Genomic DNA, 25,035 nt, shown 5'->3' with positions numbered 1-25,035 from the left:
CTTTTAATAAGCATTAACCCTTAGGTGGAAAGGAATATGGTAAAAATAAGGGACAGCCAGATGGAGTTTAATACTAAAAATTCTTATAGTCTTTTCCTCCAAAATCCCTGTAAAATGTCAAAGAGAATACTTAAAAACCAAAAACCTTAAAGTATTAAATAGCTTAGTTACTGGGACAAGGATACTTTTAGGCTTTCCTGGTGGCTTAAATGCTAAAGCATTTTTGCCTTCAATGCAGGAGACCCAGGTTTGATCCCTGGATTGGAAAGACCCGCTGGAGAAGGGAATGGTTACCCACTCCAGTATTCTGGCCTGGAGAATTCCATGGGCAGGGGAGTTTGGGGGGCTATAGTCCAGGGGGTCACAAAGAGTCAAACATAACTGAGTGACTTTTTATTTGTTCCATGTTATGTAAGAATCCAGTTATTAAGCTAGAAACAAACAAGGTAAATATACATTTGTCTCTTTAAGTTAGGAATAGACCATAATTGATGTCAATTGTTTTCCTTCCTAGAAATTTTCTACTCACTCTGCATCTGTTCAATAAGACACAGGCTACTGATCTATATTTCAAAAAAGATGATGTACCATCAGCATTGTTAGGAACCTTAAAGTCTTGCTTGTCTTCAGAGAGATAACACTCATCTGTTGAGAACACCAATTGAATTAATGATTCTGAAATCATATAAGCTATTGCCATATTCCAATCTGAGTAAGACAAAATCCAAAGCAGTTTAGGTAACATAAAATACTGAATAATCATGAAAATTAGTGGATTGCGAAATGAATGACCACCTACCGTCACCGATGAAGCTGGCCCAAGACTCTCCAGTTTATTAAAGAAGGCATAAAGTATATGAGAGTGAAAGAATTTACAACGCCTGAAGCTCAAAATACACCCACTCAATTGTTTTCTTGGTGCTGTTTGCAAACTATTACAACAGAACATTATCCATTCTACTGGTCGCTTGTGTTTTTGCCTCAAATAAATCCCTACATTGCCTCCTGCCCAGCTTTGCCCTTCCATCACTTAAATCATGCGGCTTGAATTTGAACTGGCTCATAATCTGAAACTCCTGGGTATTTAAAGCTTATCATTGATGTCATGTTAGGTTTCCAGACAGTTGGCTAAATTAATTCTTCTCAGCTCATTCTCCACCTCTCCAACTGAATCAGTGTGGCATCCATGAGAAGAAACTTCTGCACCATACTGTGCCCATTTTCCAAATTGTACTAAAGGAAAAGGCAACTAGTTACACACTATGCATTGATGGAGGCCAGACAACAGGAAACAATTCTAATACCAAGGGTCCAGAATCTAGGACACCACGTAAACTTGACAAATGCGGGATAAGCGAACACCTGCTCCTCGATGCATCAGGGCTGCCTGTGTTCAGGGTCACTGTCTCACTAAGACTGCTTTCAGCTATGAGCAGCATCCAAGAACATAGGGGTGGGGGGCGGGGAGTGCACTTCATTATCTCAGGCAAAATAAACCTTGAGACACCTAGAAAGAGGTTATAAGCAAGAGCGCGACGTAACGGGGCGCTCCCATTTTCTTCCTCATGTAGACACTTCCAGGGGCTTCCCTGGTGGCAAAAGGAGAAAGGGGCAGCAGAGGATAAGATGGGTAGACGGCATCACAAACTCAGTGGACATGAATTGGAGCAGACGCCGGGAGATAGTGGAGGACAGCAGTCCATGGAATCGCAAAAAACCAGACACAACTTAGTGAGTAAACAACAGCAAAGACACAAACGAGGAGGAAGCTGACATGACGTGGGACTGATCCTGACACCAACAGCTTGCTTCTAGCCAACAGGAAATGACAACGGTGAAGGGGTTTACAGAAGCAGTTAGATCTCAGATAGCTGATTTGGAGTTAATGTATTCTGGTTATTCTGGGAAGTCCTGACTTCATCAGGTAAAAGCTTCAGGGTCCCTCTCCAAGGTGACAGACTCCCCTGGCAGGTTTCATAAAGTGGTAGCCACAGTAAAGGGGCCGCATTGCATGGAACTCTGGGCCCCACATGCAGGAAATAGGCAGCACAAAGCCAAGGCCTCCCCTCACTCAGCCACAGGACAGAAACCCTGGCCGGAGTCTGAATGAGCCAAAAGGCAGTCCCTTCCCTGTTATGCCCCCAGATGGTAACACAGCCCTGCTGACACCTTGACTGTGGCTTTGTGAGAGCCCAAGAAGAAATCATGAGATTAAACCATGTGTTTCATTCTGAGCTGCCCGGCTGTGTGCTTAGTCGCTCAGTCATGTCTAATTCTTTGTGACCCCATGGACTGTAGCCCGCCAGGCTCCTCTGTCCACGGGATTCTCCAGGCAAGAATACTGGAGTGGGTTGCCATTCCCTTCTCCAGGGGGCTCTTCCCAACCCAGAGATCAAATCCAGGTCTCCCGCATTGCAGGCGGATTCTTTACCATCTGAGTCACCAGGGAAGCCTAGGAACACTGGACTGGGTAACCCATCCTTTCTCCAGGGGATCTTCCCAACCCAGGAACTGAACCAGGGTCTCCTACATTGCAGGCGGATTCTTTACAAGCTGAGCTACCAGCGAAGCCCTCTGTGTATAATTTGTTATGCAGTAATAGAACACTGCTACTGCTAAGTCACTTCAGTCATGTCCAACTCTGTGCGACCCCATAGAGAGGCAGCCCACCAGGCTCCCCCATCCCTGGGATTCTCCAGGCAAGAACACTGGAGTGGGTTGCCATTTCCTTCTCCCATGCAAGAAAGTGAAAAGTGAAAGTGAAGTCGCTCAGTGGTGTCTGACTCTTAGCGACCCCATGGACTGCAGCCTTCCAGGCTCCTCTGTCCATGGGATTTTCCAGGCAAGAGTACTGGAGTGGGCTGCCATTGCCTTCTCCAACAGAACACTAACACATGGTATTTACTGGTCTGGTATCTCTTTTCTACCATCAATGTCTGAGCTTCTCACTGCAATCTTTTATTTATTTATTTATTTACTTCTTTATTTAGTGGAAGGGAACTTTTATTTATTTTGTTTTCTTCCAGCTTTATTAAGATACAATTGACATATAGCACTGTATGCAGGTCTTTTATTTACCAAAATATTTTGCTTCTCAAAAACAAACAGGTCATTATTTTAATGGTATAAATACAACTAGAAAGTTTATCATTGTGGGGGTTTGTAGAGATAAAGAAAGCCTCAGTCAGTAACAACAGCAAACATTCCTTGAGCATTTACTATGTGCTATGAGCATTTATACTGCTCCATTTTTTTAAAAAATGCATATCTGAGCTCACTAAAATAAGGCAGGTATTATTGTTGTTGTTTAGTTGCTAAGTCTGACTCAATGTCATGGACTGTAGCCCACCCTGCCGGGCTCCTCTGTCCATGAGATTTCCCAAACAAGAAGACTAGAGTGGATTGCCATTTCCTTCTCTAGGGTATTTCCAGGGGCTCTCCAGGGGACCTTCCCAACCCAGAGATCAAACACAGATGTCCTGTGTCTCCTACAAAGGAGGCAGATTCTTTACCCGGGAATTTATTCAGTCACCAGGGAAACCCAGTTACTATTAGCGCTGTTTTAAAGATAACTTTTTTTTTTTTAAACAGAAACTGAGGTACAAGGAGTTTGAGAAACTTGTCTAAGTAATTCATAATGCTGGTCAGTTTGGGTTTAGGTATTATGGCCCCAGAACCTATATACCTAGCCATTAAGATGTGTTTCTTCTTAGTATGATTAGCTGGTCATACTTTGCTGCTAAGTCACTTCAGTCGTGTCCCACTCTGTGCAACCCACAGATGGCAGCCCACCAGGCTCCCCCATCCCTGGGATTCTCCAGGCGAGAACACTGGAGTGGGTTGCCGTTTCCTTCTCTATGGTCATGCACCTAATACGATAGAGATATCAGTCAATAACTATCCAGTTGCATGAGGATCATTGATAAATTGCTGGCAGAAATATTCCTCCATAGGGATTCACTTTGCTGTGCCATCCTAAGCTGACTTGGTTCTCACTCCTCCTCCACGGCATCTTATCTTCACCCACATCCACCCAACACTGTGGAATATGCCAGTAATACTTTAACACATTGCTTTGTAAAAGTCATCTACTGCACACTCTAAAGTCCCCTGCTGACTCTGAGCTCAGCCAGGTGACATGCTCTAGTGCGATGAGAACTGGAGAGGAATGAGCCAGCTGAGTGTTGGGGAAACGAGCCACCTAACAATGGCAGCCTTTACTTTCTTGGGCTTCAAAATCACTGCAGACAGTGACTGCAGCCATGAAATTAAAAGATACTTGCTCCTTGGAAGAAAAGCTATGACAAACCTAGACAGCATATTAAAAAGCAGAGACATTACTTTTACTAAAAACATCCATATAGTCAAAGCTTTGGTTTTTCCAGTAGTCATGTACGGATGTGAGAGTTGGACCATAATGAAAGCTGAGTGCCAAAGAATTGATGCTTTCGAACGGTGGTGCTGGTGAACTCTTGGGAGTCCCTTGGACAGCAAGAGGATCCAACCAGTCCATCCTAAAGGAAATCAACTCTGAATGTTCATTGGAAGCACTGATGCTAAAGCTGAAGCCCCAATACTTTGGCCACCTGATGTAAAGAACTGACTCACTGGAAAAGACCCTGATGCTGGGAAAGATCGAAGACAGGAGAAGGAGGGGATGACAGAGGATGAGATGGTTGGATGACATCACTGACTGAATGGACATGAGTTTGAGCAAGCTCTGGGAGTTGGTGAAGGACAGGGAAGCCTGCCGTGCTGCAGTCCATGGGGTCTCAAAGAGTCAGACACAACTGAGTGACTGAATAAAAACAGCAAAATCTCTCTGAACTTTGGATAAATAATCTGTAAAATTGGCTGAAGGATATCACCTCATCAGGATATTTTGAAGACCAAATGAAAAAAGAAAAGGTATGGGAATGTGATTAGGAGATTTATAAACTATCAAATTCTGCAGAATCACATGTGGTTATTTTATTGTCAGAGAGGTACACATTATTTTTTTTCTCTTTTGTGAAGAATAATTATGAAGAGATAAATTTGGAGATCCCTAAGAAAGCTTGTTAGTGCAAGAATTTTTTTTTTTTTTGGCCACACTACACAGCTTGTGGGATCTTAATTTCCTGACAAGGGACTGAGCCTGTGTCCCCTACATTGGACGCATGGAGTCCTAACCACTGGATGACCAGGGAAGTCCCCTTAGTGCAAGAATTTTATACTTAAAAAAAATCACTTGATAGAAAAGAGATATTACTACTCTTCTGCCAAACTGAGAAATGCTTTATTCTGGTCATGGTGCAGACACAATATTGCAATAGATTTTTGGGGTTGGTTCTTTACAACATTTTTTTTTTTTTTTTACCATTAGGTCTCAGGATATATTTAAATGGTGAAAAACAAATATACTTTGAGGTGACTGTAACTACTCTTCGATTTGCTGAGATGAGTATATATCTATTTAACCCTTAAGAAGTGGCAAGGGGTGAACAGAAGGCATCATGGGTGGATCATGGGAGCCTTTTCCTAAAGGCCACGTTTATTTTCAAGTGTTTAGATTGCCGAGACAAGGATTTCTCTCCAACGTCCAATTCATCATCCTCCTTACTCACTGTAAAATCAATCTGTTCTGTTTGTATGACATAAACAACAAGTCATTTCTCAAGAATGAGGCAGACCATATGTGAAGGTGTTTTGGAAAAGCACAATAGGGAATACGCCAATCAAAGGAGCATCTGCATTTTATTTCAGTGTCAAATCACATGTGAGTTATAAAAAGGAAAGTGTATCACTTGTATTGAAGAATAACTTTCCTGTTGTGATATTTATAGTTAACTCATACCTTCCCTAAGCAACAAATGGATGCCAGTCATGTAAATGAATGGGCCGAGAACAAAAAAAGGAAGTCATTCTGTGTGGGCGGCAACATGTGCATTTAACAAACATCTCAACATCTGCCCTCTATTCACCTCTTTGGCTGGACGAAATTTACAGCAACCCATTATATGTATTTTCCTGAGAATCAGCACTTTCTCCTGAATCTATTAATAAATATCAAAGTAGCTTGCAATTGATTGAAACAGGAAACGATAAAAAAAGACTAGCAGAGTTCTAGGAAGAATTTATTTTTTCATAATTGGTACTGGATTGGGATTGAAAGGAAGTGAGTTCTAATCCCATTTCCACTCCTTATTAGCTGTCTGGCCTAAGGCCAAGTCACTTATCTTCTATCAGTCTCAGTTTGATCCTAGTATAAACCAACAGGGCTGAACAAAATCATCTCCGAGATACTGCTCTAAAAACCTATGAGTCTCTGGTCGCTTAGGCACCAAGCCGTCTTTGAATGCTAATGGAAACATTTTGAGATGGCCTTGTTATGGAGTTCAGTCCCCAGTCATGAGTTATTTACCTCTGAAAACCATGTTAACTTCTTTAAACTACCCAAGTGATGGCCCCTGCCTTGAAGCAGTCATCAGCACTATTTCCAGAGGAATTTAACACGTCCTCTGACGTACCCTATCAGAGAAATCACCGCACATGGATGAAGGGCGTGAGTGCATTAGGAAGCAGGGTAGGCGATGAGATTCTGAGGCTATGCTTAGGCAGGCAAATAGGTGCTTATTTATGTAATTAACTGAGTGGATAATATAAACATTCTCACTAAAGTCTTTCCTTTCATAGGAAAATAAATAAGATCTTCCCAGTGGACAATATATTTTTTGACCTATTCTGAAGGAGATCAACCCTGGGATTTCTTTGGAAGGAATGATGCTAAAGCTGAAACTCCAGTACTTTGGCCACCTCATGTGAAGAGTTGACTCATTGGAAAAGACTTTGATGCTGGGAGGGGTTGGGGGTAGGAGAAGAAGGGAACAACCAAGGATGAGATGGCAGGATGGCATCACTGACTCGATGGACGTGAGTCTGAGTGAACTCCGGGAGATGGTGATGGACAGGGAGGCCTGGCGTGCTGCGATTCATGGGGTCGCAAAGAGTCAGACTCAACTGAGTGACTGAACTGAACTGATGGGTTTTTGCTTTTGAATTGTGGTGCTGGAGAAGACACTTGAGAGTCCCTTGAACTGCAAGGAGATCCGTCCAGTCCATCCTAAAGGAAATCAATCCTGAATATTCATTAGAAGGACTAATGCTGAATCTGAAGTTCCAATACTTTAGCCACCTGATGCGAAGAGCTGACTCATTGGAAAAGACCCTGATGCTGGGAAAGATTGAAGGCAAGAGGAGAAGAGGGTGACGGAGAGTGGGATAGTTGGGTGGCATCACCAACTCAACATACATGAATTTGAGCAAGTTCCAGAAGACCTGGCGAGCTGCAGTCCATGGGGTCACAAAGAGTTAGACATGACTTAGCAACTGAACAACAACAAATGTGTTGTTAGGTATGCATATAATTTTATTTATCATTAATGTGGACTTGAGGTAGCTCCTAAGACATACTTCCGTTAGCTGGACTAGAACAGAATATGTGTCCCCTTCAAAGCACTGGTGAGACTCTTACATCCATTGGTTTCAAATGCCAAATATTAACAAGAGGCCGTACAGGAAATGCGGAGGGTAAATTGGTGGCCCTGGCCACTGAGGGTATCAAACTTAAATCATTTCAGCGTAAGAGCTTATAGAAGAGAAGGAATTTCTATCACCAAGTATCAAAATATAAAATCCTGTGAAAAGGCTTGGAGGGCCTGGCTGAGATAGTGTGCCTACCCCTGAATCGCTCACAGTTGTCATGGGAACATAATACACATCACAGCCCAATGCCTTGGGGTATGTAGGTGGTATGTGAGTAGGTGGGGGGTCTCCAATCATAAAAGAGGGTGAGTGAAGGAATTCTTAGGGAAGAAACATCTTCAACAGGTAGAAACAATAGTCACAACGGACAAACAAACACAGAACACCACAGTCATTTTGTCCCATTGCTCTTTTCTCCAGAAAATTCCTTCTGGAAACACCAAAATTCTTAATTTACTCTTATTTTTTATGTATTAATTCAACAAATATTTATTAAGTGCTTGCAATTATCAGTCATTGAGAGTAGGCCAAGAAGAACACAGTAGGCTTAATCTCCATTCCTGTGAAATTTATTAAACTTACTGTCCAGTGGGAGCTTCCCAGGTGGCACTGGTGTTAAAGAACCTGCCTGCTAGTGCAGGAGACATAAGAGATGCAGTTTCAGTCCCCGGATGGAGAAGATCCCCTGAAGAAGGAAATGGCAAGCCACTCCAGTACTCTTACCTGGAGAGTCCCATGGACAGAAGAGCCTGCTGGGCAACAATCCATGGGGCACAGAAAGTCGGACCTGACAAGTCCGACTAGTCAGGGACTTAAGGGACACACATGCACTTACCCAATGACCATGTTTTGTGTGGCACGAAAAGGTACGCAGAGTGTAAGAGGAGCACAGAGCAGTCAGAGCCAACCCCCGAAGGGGCAAAGACGGAAGTCAACCACCTCGTACCAAAGTACCCAGGGACACCTTGGCGATCTCATATCATCTGAAATAGAAGCCTAAGGACTTCCCTGGTGGTCCAGAGGTTGAGAGTCTACCTACCAGTGCAGGGGACACGGGTTCGATCCCTGGTCCTGGAATACCCCCTATGCTGCAGGGCAACTAAGCCCATCTACCACCAGTACTGAATCTGCATGCCTAGAGCCCATGCTCCGCGACGCGAGAAGCGACAGCACCGAGAAGCCCATACGCCGTAACTGGAGAAGAGCCCCCACTCACCACACCAGAGAAAGCTACACGCAGTGAAGACCCAGGGCAGCCAAGAAGAAACAAGTAAAAGTTTCCAAAAATTAAAAAATCATATATGAGCAGAAGAGAGGCGTCTGCTCACAACAGCATATAAAACCTCAAAGAAGAAACTTAAGAATCCTGCAAGTGTTGGCTCCAAGGCTCAGAAGAGGTGACTGTGATACAAACCCCACCAAGAAAGGGCCCAGAGGACTTTCATATGATCAGCTGACACCATGGGCAGCGGGCCCACTGAGCTGAGACGTGCTGGAAGCAGGTTCTGTTTCACACACTCAGAGGCAACTTAATTGGCTCTCTTTCTGTTTGAGAAAACCTAGCAATCTTAACATTATATTTTGGAAGTTTGGAAAAAAAAAAGTGGTTTTCAGCTACAAACAAGATGTTTCACTTGACTAGTTAAAGGTCTGATATGTTAACAAAGGAAAAGAATAGAAGCTGTGATTTACTGAAATTTTAGCAATTTACCAGCATCAGCATGTGAAAGGATGCAAATCACTGGGACAAGAAGGGGAAGAGATAGACCTCGTGCGAGAGAGAAAATGTATCTACACTGAGACTCACGGCACAGGGACAGCAAGTACTTCCCACACAAAGTCACATCTATCTTTGAAGCTGGGTAGTACAGTATTCTGTGTTAAATGCATTTTATGGGGATTTGGAGAGGATTTAGGTAAAGGCTGCCCCCATAAATGATTTACCAGCTCTAATAAAACATCAAGGAAATTGTTCAGATTGTATCTCAGGCCATTTAAAACACAACACGTTTATAGAGGTCTCAGCAGCCCCCATATCCTCAACTCTGGTTTAAAAGAAATGTTTGGAGTGGTTAATTATCCCATATTTCTTTAAAAAAAAAATGATAGCAATTTCAAGACAAAGGAAAGGTTGGAAGTGAATAAACAGGTAGGAGAACCAAGGGGGCTGGGAGAGAGAGACAAGCTGAGTGATCACTCATTTACCCTCCTATTCATTCACCCAATAAATATTTACTGGTTGCCTGTTATAACCCAGGTATTTTAAAACTAGGGCCTAGAGACCCAGGAGTGATCAGACAAGCAGGGCTTCTGGGAGGGAATGTATGAAGGAAATGACAATCCATTCTAGCATTCATGCCTGGGAAATCTCATGGACAGAGGAGCCTGGCAGGCTACAGTCTATAGCATTGCAAAGAGTCAGATAAGACTTAGCAACTAAACAACCACAGCAACATAGCTAATTCAGCTTGATGTACAGCAGAACATTGTAAACACAACAATATTATAAAGAAACTATCCTCCAATGAAAAGTTTTTATCAAAGGGTTTCTGTCTGCTTACAGCTTCTTTTTAGTGAGAGAATGCAGAAATATGCAAATAAATGACTTGAAAATAAATATAAATGATTAACTTAAACTGTGGTAAGTGTTTTAAAGGAAGAAAGCTACGAGAAAATAAACTACCAGAGGGGAGAAGAGTACCCTTTTATGTAGGATTTTCAGGAAAGAACTCTCTGGAGCAGGAAAATCTGTACTAAGACCTCCAGTATGTGCTTCTATCCTACTAAGATCCCAGAGAACATTCCAGACAAAGGAGGCATCTAGTGGAAAGACCCTGATGTGATAAAGAGCTTGGTGTGTTTGAAGACCACATCCTCCTGTGACTGATGCTTCCTATTTTAACCTTTGGAAAAGACAGTTTCTTCAAAATTTATTATTATTAATATTAGTTAGCTTTATCAAAAATCTATACACACCAAGTGATTGTCCAGGCTATCTTATTTAAATTATCTCTCAGTTTTCACAATAAACATAAAGCTCCACAATATAGCTATTATTATTCCAACTTGATACAGGAGAAAACAAACCTAGATAGTTTAATCATGCATATTAAGCAACCAAACTGAGTGATTTCTTATCTCTTGGCCTCTTTGACTCCCCTTCCTGCCTGATGTTTCTTTTTTTTAAAATATAAATGTGTTTATTTTAATTGGAGGCTAATTACTTTACAATATTATATTGGTTTTGCCGTACATCAACATGAATCCACCAAGGGTGTACATGTGTTCCCCATCCTGAACCCCTCTCCCACCTCCCTCCCCGCCTGATGTTTCTTAAGCACAAACCACATCTCTCTTTTTTTCAGAAAAAACTTTTGGCCCCACACCATGACATGTGGAATCTTAGCTTCCCCACCAGCGACTGAACCCACACCGCCTACACCGGAAGGAGGAGTCTTCACCACGGCACCGCCGGGGAAGTCCCAAGCCTGCATCTCTTAATCCAGAGAACATTGGTTAGCTTGGAGACCATACTTCGGCTGTTCCAGGAAAGCACTGGTGAAGGTACTGAGACTTCTACATTTAAATGAAGACCAGTAGAACTTATAAAACTGTGATTGGATAAGGGAAATTTGAGCTGCTACCATTCCTCCTGATGATGGTTCCAGGATGGAGGAGTAAGAGAAAAATCTTCAGAAACTAAATCATAAGGCAGAATATAAATGCCCAGGGGGGAAAGCCACTCAGGGCAGGGATCTTGAGGGACGGGGTGGCAGTGGTTTGGAGCAGATGGGCTTTGACAAGCTACTCCATTTCTTCCTCTTTCCTGGTTACTCTGCGTGTCAGGGTGCCACTGACTGTGGTTCCTTCCTTTATCCTTGCTGAACCCCACCACTGCAAAATTCTGTACTCGCTACCTCGGAGAAGCTCCACTACTCACTTTTCTAAGTATATTTTTTCCTGTTTGCTATACATATGCTTGCATAAACAGATATACCTGTATACACACCTCCAGGTAGAGAGCAGTAACCACAATCTGCTTAGATCTTAAGTGAACTAAGGTTTGCAGTGGGTATCAGTCCAGCCTTCCTCCCAACCCCGTCTCTAGACACTGCCCCGCCCAAATTGTCAACATTTCTCCACTGTCATATTCTTCCCAAGATCTGGCTCAAACTTCTTCTGAAAATCCTTCTTTATTCTCAAGCAAATTCAAGCCATCATCTTCTCCAGGTGTGTATGTGTGCATTCTTAGAAAAAAAAAATACTGTTATCATATCACACTGATGTTCTTAAATGTATATCAACTTCATAAGACTATGAGCTTTCCCAAATCAGGGTACAAATCATACAGCTTGTAATAAGCACACAATCAGTATTTGCTGAATAAATGAATAATAAAAGAATAGAATAAGTAAAGATTTGTTGAATTCAATTAATTAAAAAATGTAAATAGAAAGACAGGATAGAGTTACTCACCAAACTGAAAATCTGTGTTTTTCCAGCTCCTCCAAATAAGATGCATCTTGTGAATACGCTTCAGTTTCTCCAGTTTCCCAAGCAGTTGGTTTTTCCTTCAAAGAATGAAATGAAATGAAGTAAATGGGAAAAAAATTACCGAGGAGCAGATAGAAAGTTTGCCTGGTTTCAGCGACAATTTTCCCAGAATGACTTATAGAATCATTGGTCAGACTATTTCCTGTTGGTATTTTTAATTATTCCATTTCATTCCTGAGTAGCTTAAGGATTACTGAAATTCTTTAAAATATACGAGAGCTTTAAATTGTCCTAATTAAAAATATTTGATCTGTACACCTTACTTGACTGCTTACCATATGCTTTTGTAGGCATTCAAATTTCAAATGTGATGGTATTTCTTTATAAGATGCTAAGATACTTTATTCAATCTTGCTGAATAAAAAGTTGAAACTGCTACCAAGAATTATATCAAAGATTTGGTTTACCCATCAACACTCTTGATTTGTTAAAATATAGGTGTTTTATGATAGAGTGTGCTAAATTGATTTCAATTTGGTCAATCTGCTAATATTTATCTCAATTGTTCAAATATACTCATGGTGACAATGCTATGTTGTATATTTCTTTGTATTTTTTACAACTCCTAACATGGTAATAAGCACACAGTAAATACTCAAGAGTTAGAGGTCATTTCATTAAGTACTTATGTTACAATAATGACAGTGAACTACATCCAGATGCTAAGTCACCAAGATATATACCTTTTAACTCTAAAAACAGCAAAAATTTTCTGAATTTTTGTATTTCACTTAAAGAATATTCAAGTTAATGTACTAAAAATCCTTTAAAATGGGTGTTTGGGAAGACATAAAGTCACAGACATTTGTTCATCCCCAAAGAAAATAAGAGTTTTAAATCTAAAAAGAAGTAAACATGTACAGCTAAATTCCCAGGTGAATGAGTACCGGGAGTACGTGAATCTGTTCACATGAATATACTCTAACAATCTAAACAATCCACCAATCACAAATATGAATCTGCACCTAAGAACTGATGCTTTAAGTAAGGACATCATCAACATTTAAAAGACAGAAAATAGATCCTCTGACCCGTTACACCTCTTAAGTTCCTGAAGCCAAAGCAGATCATCATCATTAAAAAAAAAATTCTTCCCTCAGCATTGTCTTCAGAAAGATGAATTTCTATACTTTAAGAGAGAAAATGTGTAAATTTGTTCTGAAACAGCTCGTTTCACATAATATGGCTACTCAGAGTCTGACCCATTGCAGAAATCAACAGCACACATGTAAATACCAATATAAATTGCTAGAATTCAAAATGTGATTTTCAAGTTCATGAGCTGAAAATCTGGTGTGAGGATCGCCATTCAAACAGAGCCTCAGTGAGGAAGAAATGAATGTGTACTCTGTTAAACACAACATAAAAGGAGAACCAAGAAGTGTTTTAAAGAATTTTGAAAAGCTAAAATGCATTGTGTTGTAGTTAAAAGCACCAAGTGGTGGTCAGAAGACACTCATTCAAGTCTTCCCACCACTTTGGAAACTTAAATGATTTAAAGTCCATGAATTTGAGCGTTTTAATCTGAAAAATGGAGATAATATTTGTCTTGTATAGATCGCAGGACTTTTTATGAAGACCAAATGATATAAAAGCAATAAGGTTCTTTCTGAGGATGGAAAGGGTAGAACTTAACATGCTTCAGAACATTAAGGATCTAAGTAGCATATGGTACAATGCAATATATACCATGGGTAAGGAACATTAGATGAAATGTTCGATAGAACATTTAACATCCTTTCTTCTGCGTTTATTACAGCATTTCTACAAAGCTGCTAAGTAGAAATTTCTATAGGAAGATTTAAGTCTTAAGATATTATTAATTTATTAATATTAAGATAATATTAAGATTTTAGACTTAAGATGTTAAGTCTCAAAGTTGTCCAGCTCATGCAATGAAAGGCCCATTTAATTGTGCTCTATGATAGAAAGCGGGCTTCCCAGACGGCTCAGTGGTAGAGAATCCGTCTGCCAAAGCACAAGATGCAAGAGATGCAGGTTCGATCCCTGGGTCAGGAGGATCCCCTGGAGAAGGAAACAGCAACTCACTCCAGTATTCTTGCCTGGGAGAATCCCATGGACAGAGGAGCCTCGTGGGCTACAGTCAGTGGGGTCGCAGAGAGTCCAACATGACTGGAAACACAGGCACTACATACTGTTACATGAAAGAAAGCAAAGTCCAGGATCCCTACGTTATTGTTCAGAGGTTTTTGCCTCTAAGCAATGATTCCTTCCATGGACCGTTTGGTTCATGAAGAAGGGTGATGATGTTAGGACCGATGAGAAGGTCAGTGTTTGGGGAGAAAGCAAGTTCGCAGTTCACAGGTCAGGGGCCCCTGTGCAGTGCTGCTGGGCAAAGCATGGTGGCATTGGCACACTCAGGCCCCACTGAACAGCAGCATTTTATTCTCGCAAACTCTTTACAGGATCTTTGTGCAGAGCTCTGGGGAGCACTGTTCATCTGCCCATCTGGCCAGATGAAGAGCAAGGGGATTGTGTCATCAAAAGGGAGAGCCTTAGAAAGAGGAAACAGTGAACAAAGAGCTGAATCCTGGGGATTACGAATGCTTTTGAACTGCCCTGGGAAGACGAGATGTGAGCAGCAGCACCATTTTTAAGAAGGCTGGGGAGGAAGGGTTGGGCTGGATGGACTGTGTTCAGAGGCTGGTGTTAACAGGGTCACAGAATTGCACATCAGCAATAACAGCAACAAACACCAGGTGCCTCTGAGGTATCAAAGCAGACGCATATGACATCATGTTCAGTTTCACCGATGTCGTTATATCATCTAAAAAATAAAACCCACAGCTCCAAATTAAATCCAGCCTAAATCCTGAGACCATCCACCAAGAATACTATTTCCTCTTTCCTTAATTCATTTCTGATGTGTGTTCCAGAGAATTTTTCAGGACAGGGATTCTACTAATATTAGCAGCACCCAGGGAAAAACAAGGTATTCGTATCTGGTTGGTAGCTCAGGATTTACCCAGAGAGACTCCTTGGGTAGCTAACTAACCCCCTGGGATTTCTGTTTTTCAACTCTGGATGACAACTAGTATTTCTGACCAGGTGGGGCCACACATTTTGATTCTTTTCTCACCGTGTAAATAAATTTGAAAAACAAATGCTTCCCATGTGAAGTTCAACATTAACCTCAATTTCCCCACAGCTACCCTATCAATTACCTGAGTCAGAGTCTTTAATATCAGTTGAACATTCAAGTTAATTCCTAATACTATGAGAAGAAGTAGGTAATGGCAACTCACTCCAGTATTCTTGCCTGGGAAATTCCATGGACAAAGGAGCCTGGTGGGCTATGGCCATGGGGTGGCAGAGTCAGACACGACTGAATCACTAACACTTTTACTTTTCCTAAAGGATGTAACATGTTTTCCTTCCTAGCGAATTGTTCTTGGTTCCCATATCCTATTCCTTATACTAAGGTTATAAGGCCCAAGAAGTACAAAACATATACCTGACTGAAAGGACAAAGAAATAAAATGTTGATGTATTATCCCATGATAGATCCCAAACTGGATTCTAGAAACAGTCTGGATTCAAAGCGCAGCTATATACTTATTAACAACATTATTTTGCCTACGTTACTCCATCTCATGCACCTATTTTTCTCACCTGCAAAACAGGGAAACTTATGTCACTAAGAGTACCTATCCCATTAGTTTATAGTGAGAATAAGACAGTCATTTGATGTGGAGGACCTGAGAACATTTCTGGCATCGAGTAATTTCCTAGCACTCAGTAAATGTTACCTTTCACTGTTAAAAATGTCACTAAACTTCTGATTTCTCACACTTTCTCCTTCTGCAATATAGAAACAACCGTAATTGTAAATGCTGTGAAGTTGTCTTCTAGACATTAAAAACTCATTTATTTGATTTGATGGTGGTCCACTATTTAGAGATGGAAACATCAGGCTTTAGAGAATGGTATGAGTTAGATCTATAGACCCGTGTTTATTTAGTTAACATACTTTAGAATAAAGGTAATGACTCAGATAGTTTGTATGGGAAAGGGCAGGGTTGAGAGAAATTCTTTTACTTTAATTTTCTAGCCAGACTAAATTTTCTGAATATTTAAAACTTGAAGTCATTTGGTCTATGTAGATACAGATTTTGGAAATGGTTAAACATCCAAAAACAGGATCCAGTTATCCCAGTAAAATTAATTTAACCCACATTTGGAAATCCAGGCTAAGTAATTTGTATAAGTTTATCAAGATATTTTCTGGATAGACTTCATGGCAGCCCTGATTATGTCAAATAAAATAGCACAATCAGCACATTTTCTAATCACCCTGCTCAAGCTGGAAACAGTCTTGTATTATAGACTAGTTAATTTAGCTAAAGTCTTCAACAGCTTAAAGTCTGATTCAGATGTAATAAAAAATATTATTAGCATTACTGATTTCACAAACGTCACCTGTTTAGTATGTCCATACGTCAAAACCTGCCTTGAAGAACACATTACTTTCTACCTGGAAATATATTTTAAGAAATTATAGTCAATCATTAGAACTATTGTTTTCATGGTTAAAACCAACTTCGATAACCTTTGTCTTGCCTTTATCTTACCTTATTGTGTAATTCACGGTCTTCTTTTGAGAGACTGAGATCACAGTCCATAGGGCAAGGACTAATTTTATTAGAAATGCTTCCTAGGGTTAAAGACAAAAGTTGGAACAAAAATTATAGATTTTTACATCAGAGGACATGTAAGCTTACACTGCTGAAATCTAAGAGTTTATATAAAGGCTGACTAATGGGGGTGAAAGAAATAATTCTCTAAGTTGTTATATGCTCCCGGTTTTAATACAGTCAATGCATGAACTTCAAGTAGAACCCTACACCATGGGGATGCAATTTACAAGGAGCAGCTGTGTGTGATCTGCTTTCTCCCCTCATCCGGGTAGGATCAGCTCTGTTTCTGTGATCAAGCTTACAAAGACGTTACTCCGTGCCTCACCCCAGCGTTCCAATATCAAGCCTCGACGCTAGAAACTTCAGTTATCGGTGTGTCCCCAGCTCTTCCCGCCTGAGCAACTTATATCATCTTTTGCACGACTTATTTTATATCAGCGTTTCTCCACCTCAGCATGAGCCACATTTTGGATTGGAGAATTCTTTTTTTTTTTTTTTTTTTTGGTGGGGGGCTGTCCTGTTTTTGTAGAATGTTTAGCCCCATTTCTGGCCTCTATCTACTAAACGCCAGCGGTTCCCTCTACCTGAAATAGAATGCCTCCTCAACAAATGTTTCTTAAATTACAAAGATACTATCAATACATACGCCGGTATTACTTTAGCTTTATGCCTCTCAATCCATTGGCTTGAGCTCTCCCTTCAATGACTCTCTATGCTAAACCCTCTCCCCAGCATCTTGTGACAAATACCCTGGTCCAGAGATTGGAGCTCCTCAATAGAGCCACAGATTTGACCAAGAGGTGGACCCAAAAACATTTTCTGAAAAGATGACATGGATCCATGAGCAGCCACAGACTTGCACCCTGTCCTCTTCTTCTCCTCTAGAGATCGAGTACTGCCAATCTCAACCCTTTGGAATTGCTTTTGGGAACATTTTTAGATGAGTTTTCCATAGTGTAAAATTTTGAGGACATGGTCTCCATGTCTGTGTCCTTTGGAAACCTGTTCCTCCCTGAAGATGGCCCAGCTAGCCTAATGAAAATCCTCTAGGTTTTTTTTTTTTTTTAAATAGTGCCAGTCTACTGAAGAAAAATTCTTTTAGTTTTTCCTCGTCTGAAAATATCTTTATATCAACCTCAATTTTTGAGAGGTTTTTTGCTATATGCAGATTTTTGGATTGACATTTTTTTAGCATTTTAATATGTCATTACACTGACTTCTGGTCTCCATCGTTTCAGATGATAATGTCAGCTATTTTTCAGATCATTGTTCCCCGATATGTAATGTGTTTTTTAAAAGAGAAAAACAACGACACTTTAACTTTCAATTATGATGTTCTTAAGTGCAATTTCCCTTGCATTTATTCTTTTGAGGTTCATTGAGGGTATTCAATCTATGAGCCAATATATTCTATAAAATATGGGGAATTTCCAATCACTACTTGTTTAATACATTTTTTCTTCCATATTATTACCCTCTTTCTTTACATAAAACTCTCACTACATGTATGCAAAACTATGTGCTATGACCTCCTGGATCTCTGAGTTCCTCTTCATTTTCCTTCCAGCTTTTTACTTTCTGCATTTCAAACCAGTTAATTTCTTTTAATTCTTCAATTTTTAGTTCTGTAATTTCCATTTGGTTATGTTTTTTATAGTGTCCACATTTCTACTAAGATAATCTGACTAATCATTCATTAAGAACGTATTTTCCTTTAATTGTTTGCAGGTAGTCGTTTTTTAAAATTTATGAGTATATTTATAACGGATAGTTCAAAGGCTTTTCCCAGTAAACTTAAAATCTGAATTATCTTACAGTCATTGTTATTCACTTTTCCCCTAAGGTTCATATTCTCCTGTTTTTTGCATGTCTAAGTATTATACATTATACAATATAATGGGCATTGTAGAAAAGTCTAGATTCTGTTCTCTTTCTTGAAAAGCTATTGATATTTTTTCCTACTACACAGTTCAATTACTGGGTAATTCCATTAAACTCATGTAGGCTTAAATTTACATTTTGTTTAAGCTTGTCTGTAAAACATGTTTCCAAGTCATGCTAACTTACCAGGACTCAATCTTAAGACTCTAACTCCTCTGCCTCTCTTGTCAGAACTTTGCTTTTGGCTTTTGTGGGGGCAGATTTAAAGTAAGTCTCTCAAGAGTGTGGTCTTTATTCCTAACATGCAGACTTCTAGCATCTCAATTTGCCATCAAATTGAAAATGAGGTATTAACATGGCTCTCCTGACTTGAATGCGACCTCTGTTCCAGCTCTATTATTTCTGTTCTGTTCCCAGGTCCATAGTTGTTACCTAGCAAAGCCTCCATTGGTCTAACGGGTCATGTGCCCTCAGCCAAGGACTTATGGGCGGGGGGTGGTCCCTAAATGACTCCTGAGTTCCTCTGTGCACACCTCCCTGCCCTCTCTCACTCTGCACATTCTAAACTGTGTCTCCTCAGCTCAGTGGAACTTTCTCTACCTGGATTTCACTTCACTGCTTTACAGTCAGAATTTTTGCCCACGTAGACAACCGGGGTTTTCCTCAAGAGCTTCTCTTCTGTCTGGGATCAGCAAGCCTTGTGCTTCCTAATGGCCCATGCTCCATGACAATTAAAACATTAAAATGCTTCGTATCTTCTCTCCAGTTTAATGGTTGGTTATAAATGAATTAGTCTGGTACCAGTTACTCTGCCATAGTTAAAACTGGAAGTTGCAGTGTTGTTTATTTTTTAATTAAATGTAGAATTGGATACATAAATTTGTCACAGGAGCTTCCCTGGTTGCTCAGTGGTAAAGAATCCGCCTGCCAGTGCAGGAGACGTAGGTTCAATTCCTGGGTCTGGAAGATCCCCTAGAGAAGGAAATGACAGCCCACACCAGTGTTCTTGCCTGGGAAGTCCCATGGACAGAGAAGCCTTGCGGCTTACAGTCCGTGGGGTCACGAGTGGGACATGACTTAGAGAGGTAACAACAGCAACAACACTAGCGCCCATGTTTAAGCGTTAGTGACACAGATATAGGTTAATTACTTTGAAAGTCCACTTTATTCTATGGAACCTCTATGCAATTTATTTATCAGATCATGTTATCCTGAGAAAAAGATAAAATGTTTACAAATAACAGTAACCTGCTGATGCCTTTGTAATGTGTCAGCTGGGATCACCCAGAAAAAAAAATAAATGAAGCAGTCATATTTTTAATAAAGCATGAGGTGCACAAGGAAAGCACTTGTCAAAACTGCGTAATGTTTCAGCGCCCTATATATATATAAATGCACGTTTATAAAAGTCTGTTTTCCCTGTGTTGTGTTAATCTTTTTTACTTGGCATATTTATAATGGTTTTTCCAAATGACCTTTGTAAAATTAATCAAGGATCTGACACTGTCCTTTGGAGAAATACAAAGAAAGAATGCTGCTTATAATAATGTTTGCATGAAAAACAGCCAGAAAATGACAAAACAAAGAAAACACGAATACTGAAAAACATTAGAGCCGGAAAGTGGAACTAACTGAAAAATGTTGCCTTTTCATCAGTAATATTTTTGTGGGTCTCTGAGATTTTGTTTTCCTTTTATTTTCTAAACCATTGTTTTTATTACTAAAGATCAGATGTATTTCTCAAAACAATTTGCTTAGTAAAATATTCCAGTTTTTCAAGAGCTCTAATAGGGTGAAGCATCTCAAATTAAAGATTAATAAAATGTACAGAATGCATGTGTAAAAAGTACAAATACAGAAAACCTAGAAAAATGCCTGCAATTAGACAGGATGGAAATCCAAAAAGAAATTAAATGTACTTGTAATAAATTTCCTATTCTTTTCTTTGAGAAAATTACTACTGAAGTGAGGAATTTTTTTTTCCTGCTGTAATTTAAATGTTAAACTGCCAGATGTGTGTCTTATGCTTGAAGAGTTGAAGCTTTGCATTATTTAGCATATTAAGAATCACAGAATTTTAAAAAGGGCTCCTTTATTGCCTGGAGGTTCTAATTAAGTAAACCTTAGCCTGGTACATTTAAAACTTGCAATACAAGAGAATTTGCTCTTTTTTTTCCTCCATAGTCAAGTCACATCTATATAATAAATATGGAAAATCTAAGATGATATAATTTTTCTTTTGCTTGAAGAATTAAAGCTATCTATTATTTTAAGAAGTTTTTAATAGAGGCCAGCAATCTAGAAGACAACTCAAGATTCAAAATACTTTTTAATCATTGCAAGTTGCTTTCCTTATTTATACCAAAGAGTGTGTGTTTCATAAAGGCAATTCTATGCCATCAATCTTACTCTCTCTTCCTTACTTACTCTGCCTCTGCTAAGACCTCAACTACTCTTCCCCTGTTAGACAAAGACAATGCTAAGAAGCAACAAGAAGATCACAGATTTTATATGGATATTATGTTTTCGTGCATTTCTCCATGTGTGCTTATCTGTGTTAAATATCTGATCACACAGCGCTAATTAGCTGTCCTTTCAGCAGTTTGTGAAGTTTCAGCAGCTAAAGCAAAAACCATAATCAGACGGAAGCTCTATGGGTACCCAACATTCATAAATCATTCCCTTAAATACAGTTATTTTTGCCATTTTACAAAATGTCAAAGGTGTCAACTCTGTCCAAATATACCGCTTAACAGTAACTATTTTAGTAAATTGACTTGAAATGCATTCAGCTTACTGACAGTTAGAAGCACATAATCTAGTTCACAGTACAAATGAATAGTTTAAAGGCCAAAATAAGCACCAAAGTATGAATTTTCAATGACATGTTGCAATGAACATGGCTGCAACCACAGACCAAAATCTTAGCGTTGTTTATCTACAGCAGAAACATGGTCAATTTCTTTTGAAACCTGGTTGTTCATATCTGGTTTCTAGTTAAGACAGTAAATTTTAACCACTTTCAAAATAATGGTTGAATATCTATTTGAGGATGTTAACAGTGAATAACCAGAAACTGCATCAATGCAGGTAATGAGTTGATAACATTCTCTGCTAGCATGTACGGTTTGAACCTATAAACAGTAACTTCTCGGATGCTGCCAACATAAACAGACAAATGTTGGCCATCATGTCAAGGAGCAAATTCCATCTTTTCTTCATGGGAAGAAACAAATGAACAAACTGATCTTCAAACATGTAACTGTTGACAAAGGGCATGTACCACAGAACTGGAGTTTAGATTCAGTTCAGTCACTCAGTCGTGTCCAACTCTGCGACCCCATGGACTGCAGCAGGCCAGGCCTCCCTGTCCATCACCAACTCCTGGAGTTTAGTCAAACTCACGTCTGTTGAGTCAGTGATGCCATCCAACCATCTCATCCTCTGTCATCCCCTTCTCCTCCTGCCTTCAATCTTTCCCAGCATCAAGGTCTTTTCATATGAGTGAGCTCTTCGCATCAGGTGGCCAGAGTATTGGAGTTTCAGCTTCCCACCAGGCTCCTCGGATCATGGGATTCTTCAGGCAAAAACACTAGAGTGGGTTGTCATGCTCCCCTCCAAGGTATCTTCCCAACCAAGGGATCAAACCCAGGTCTCCTGCATTGCAGGGGGATTCTTTCCAATCTGAGCCACCAGAGAAGCCCTTCCCAGATGACACAGTTGGTAAAGAATCCACCTGCCAAGGCAGGAGACCCAAGAGATGCAGGTTGATCCCTGGATTGAGACGATCCCCTGAAGTAGGAAATGGCAATCCACTCCAGTATTCTGGAAAATTCTGAACAGCGGAGCCCAGTGGGCTACAGTCCATGGGGTCACAAAGGGGTCAAACACAGCTGAACGCACGCGCACACACACACACACACACTCACACACATTCTCCCTAAAGCTTAAAATATTTACTGGAAGGTAACGTGCCCATACTATTTTATGAATTGATTTCTTAGGAGTGTTAAGAAGCTTAATGAAATCATGTTTGGAGATTTTTAATATTAGCAGCAGCAGGAATGCTACCAACCCATTCCCACTTTCACTTCACCTCAAACCGCTAAGCCTCAACCCGTCCACATAGAACCTCAACCCGTGTTACACTTTGATACCACTTACGAAGATCAAAAGTTAGTTGATTGATAATAATACAGCATATTTTATTCGATATTTTTCAATCTATTAAAACAGTATTTTTCAGATTTATATACGTTACTTATTTAATTCGTGTAAATTTGATTAATTTTATTGCCAGCACAGAACTATAAATATTTCTGCTATCATATCAACCAATAGTGATCTCTGAGCATTTTACATTTGCAGAATATAAAAATAGATTCACACATGCATGTCTTGCCTAGTAAAATATTATTATAATATAAGAGCAGGGAGATATTTGGTTATTTTTTTCCAAGAATAATTTTTAAATATCACCCATTTCTGCCATCCTCAAAAAGGCTGAATCTTTTCATGGAAGTTAGCTTCTTTCCCCCTTATTCTTAAAAATATTAAACTCTTTATCTTAAGCCCAGTGAAAGAATTCAGAAATTTTAATATGCTGCTCATGAGCTTTCCTTGGTTATCATCAGCTGACACTTTCATTGAACTTAGAACACTCAAAGCTACTGAGAATAATAAATTATTTTTTCCACTAGTAAGTGCCTATTATTAAGAAAAGATTGCCCAATACTGAAATTAAGTAGGTAGGATATAGACAGAGCCAAGTGCGTTTTTCACTTTATAATAACTAATGCAATAACACAGGGTGATTTGGTGAGCACCTACTTACTCCTTCTATTACACTTCACATCAGTTGTTACTGATCCTCAAGCAGAGCCTGTTATCTCCCTTTATAGGTGACAAAGCAAAGAATCATAGACTGAGGAACTTGACAAAGGACGTTAAATAGTAGGACTCCAGGATGTGAATATAAGGCCCTCTGACTCCCATGTCCATGTTCTATTCCCTCACAAAATGCGCAGAAATCTGCATTCTCTGTCAATTTCTTTCTTGCACGTTCCCATAGGTAGACAGATATTCAGTTCAGTTCAGTTCAGTAGCTCAGTCGTGTCTGACTCTTTGCGACCCCATGAATCGCAGCACGCCAGGCCTCCTTGTCCATCACCAGCTCCCAGAGTTCACTCAGACTCATGTCCATCGAGTCTGTGATGCCATCCAGCCATCTCATCCTGGGTCGTCCCCTTCTACTCCTGCCCCCAATCCCTCCCAGCATCAGAGTCTTTTCCAATGAGTCAACTCTTCACATGAGGTGGCCAAAGTACTGGAGTTTCAGCTTTAGCATCATTCCCTCCAAAGAAATCCCAGGGCTTCAGAATGGACAGGTTGGATTTCCTTACAGTCCAAAGGACTCTCAAGAGTCTTCTCCAACACCACAGTTCAAAAGCATCAATTCTTTGGCACTCAGCCTTCTTCACAGTCCAATTTTCACATCCATACATGACCACTGGAAAAACCATAGCCTTGACTAGACGGACCTTAGTCAGCAAAATAATGTCTCTGCTTTTGAATATGCTATTTAGGTTGGTCATAACTTTTCTTTCAAGGAGTAAGTGTCTTTTAATTTCATGGCTGCAGTCACCATCTGCAGTGATTTTGGAGCCCCAAAAAATAAAGTCTGACACTGTTTCCACTGGTTCCCCATCTATTTCCCAAGAAGTGATGGGACCAGGTGCCATGATCTTCGTTTTCTGAATGTTGAGCTTTAGGCCAACTTTTTCACTCTCCTCTTTCACTTTCATCAAGAGGCTTTTTAGCTCCTCTTCACTTTCTGCCATAAGGGTGGTGTCATCTGCATAGCTGAGGTTATTGATATTTCTCCCGGCAATCTTGATTCCAGCTTGTGCTTCTTCCAGTCCAGCATTTCTCATGATGTACTCTGCATAGAAGTCAAATAAGCAGGGTGACAAGATACAGCCTTGACGTACTCCTTTTCCTATGTGGAGCCAGTCTGTTGTTCCATGTCCAGTTCTAACTGTTGCTTCCTGACCTGCATACAGATTTCTCAAGAGGCAGGTCAGGTGGTCTGGTATTCCCATCTCTTTCAGAATTTTCCACAGTTTATTGTGATCCACACAAGTCAAAGGCTTTGGCATAGTCAATAAAGCAGAAATAGATGTTTTTCTGGAATTCTCTTGCTTTTTCAATGATCCAGTGGATGTTGGCAATTTGATCTCTGGTTCCTCCGCCTTTTCTAAAACCAGCTTGAACATCAGGAAGTTCACGGTTCACGTATTGCTGAAGCTTGGCTTGGAGAATTTTGAGTATTACTTTACTAGCATGTGAGATGAGTGCAATTGTGCAGTAGTTTGAGCATTCTTTGGCATTGCCTTTCTTTAGAATTGGAATGAAAACC

The 25,035-nt window shown here is 40.1% G+C and overlaps 1 protein-coding gene across 3 annotated transcripts in view; it reads right to left on the bottom strand.

Annotated features, from left to right (window-relative positions):
* Window positions 1-25,035, bottom strand: part of LOC138426071 (uncharacterized) — a 203,075-nt gene that overhangs the window by 46,096 nt on the left and 131,944 nt on the right. For all 3 annotated transcript variants that reach the window (XM_069564735.1, XM_069564736.1, XM_069564734.1), the window contains 2 exons: window positions 16,671-16,753; window positions 12,001-12,095 (listed from right to left, as the gene is read on the bottom strand). In XM_069564735.1, coding sequence (XP_069420836.1) covers window positions 12,001-12,095; window positions 16,671-16,753 — 178 coding nt within the window. The remainder of the gene's footprint in view (window positions 1-12,000; window positions 12,096-16,670; window positions 16,754-25,035) is intronic.

This window comes from Ovis canadensis, chromosome 20 (genome assembly GCF_042477335.2).
Source record: "Ovis canadensis isolate MfBH-ARS-UI-01 breed Bighorn chromosome 20, ARS-UI_OviCan_v2, whole genome shotgun sequence".
Classification (NCBI taxonomy): Eukaryota; Metazoa; Chordata; class Mammalia; order Artiodactyla; family Bovidae; genus Ovis; species Ovis canadensis.
Note: the sequence above shows the minus strand (reverse complement) of the source record. Positions and strands in the feature narration are given on the sequence as shown.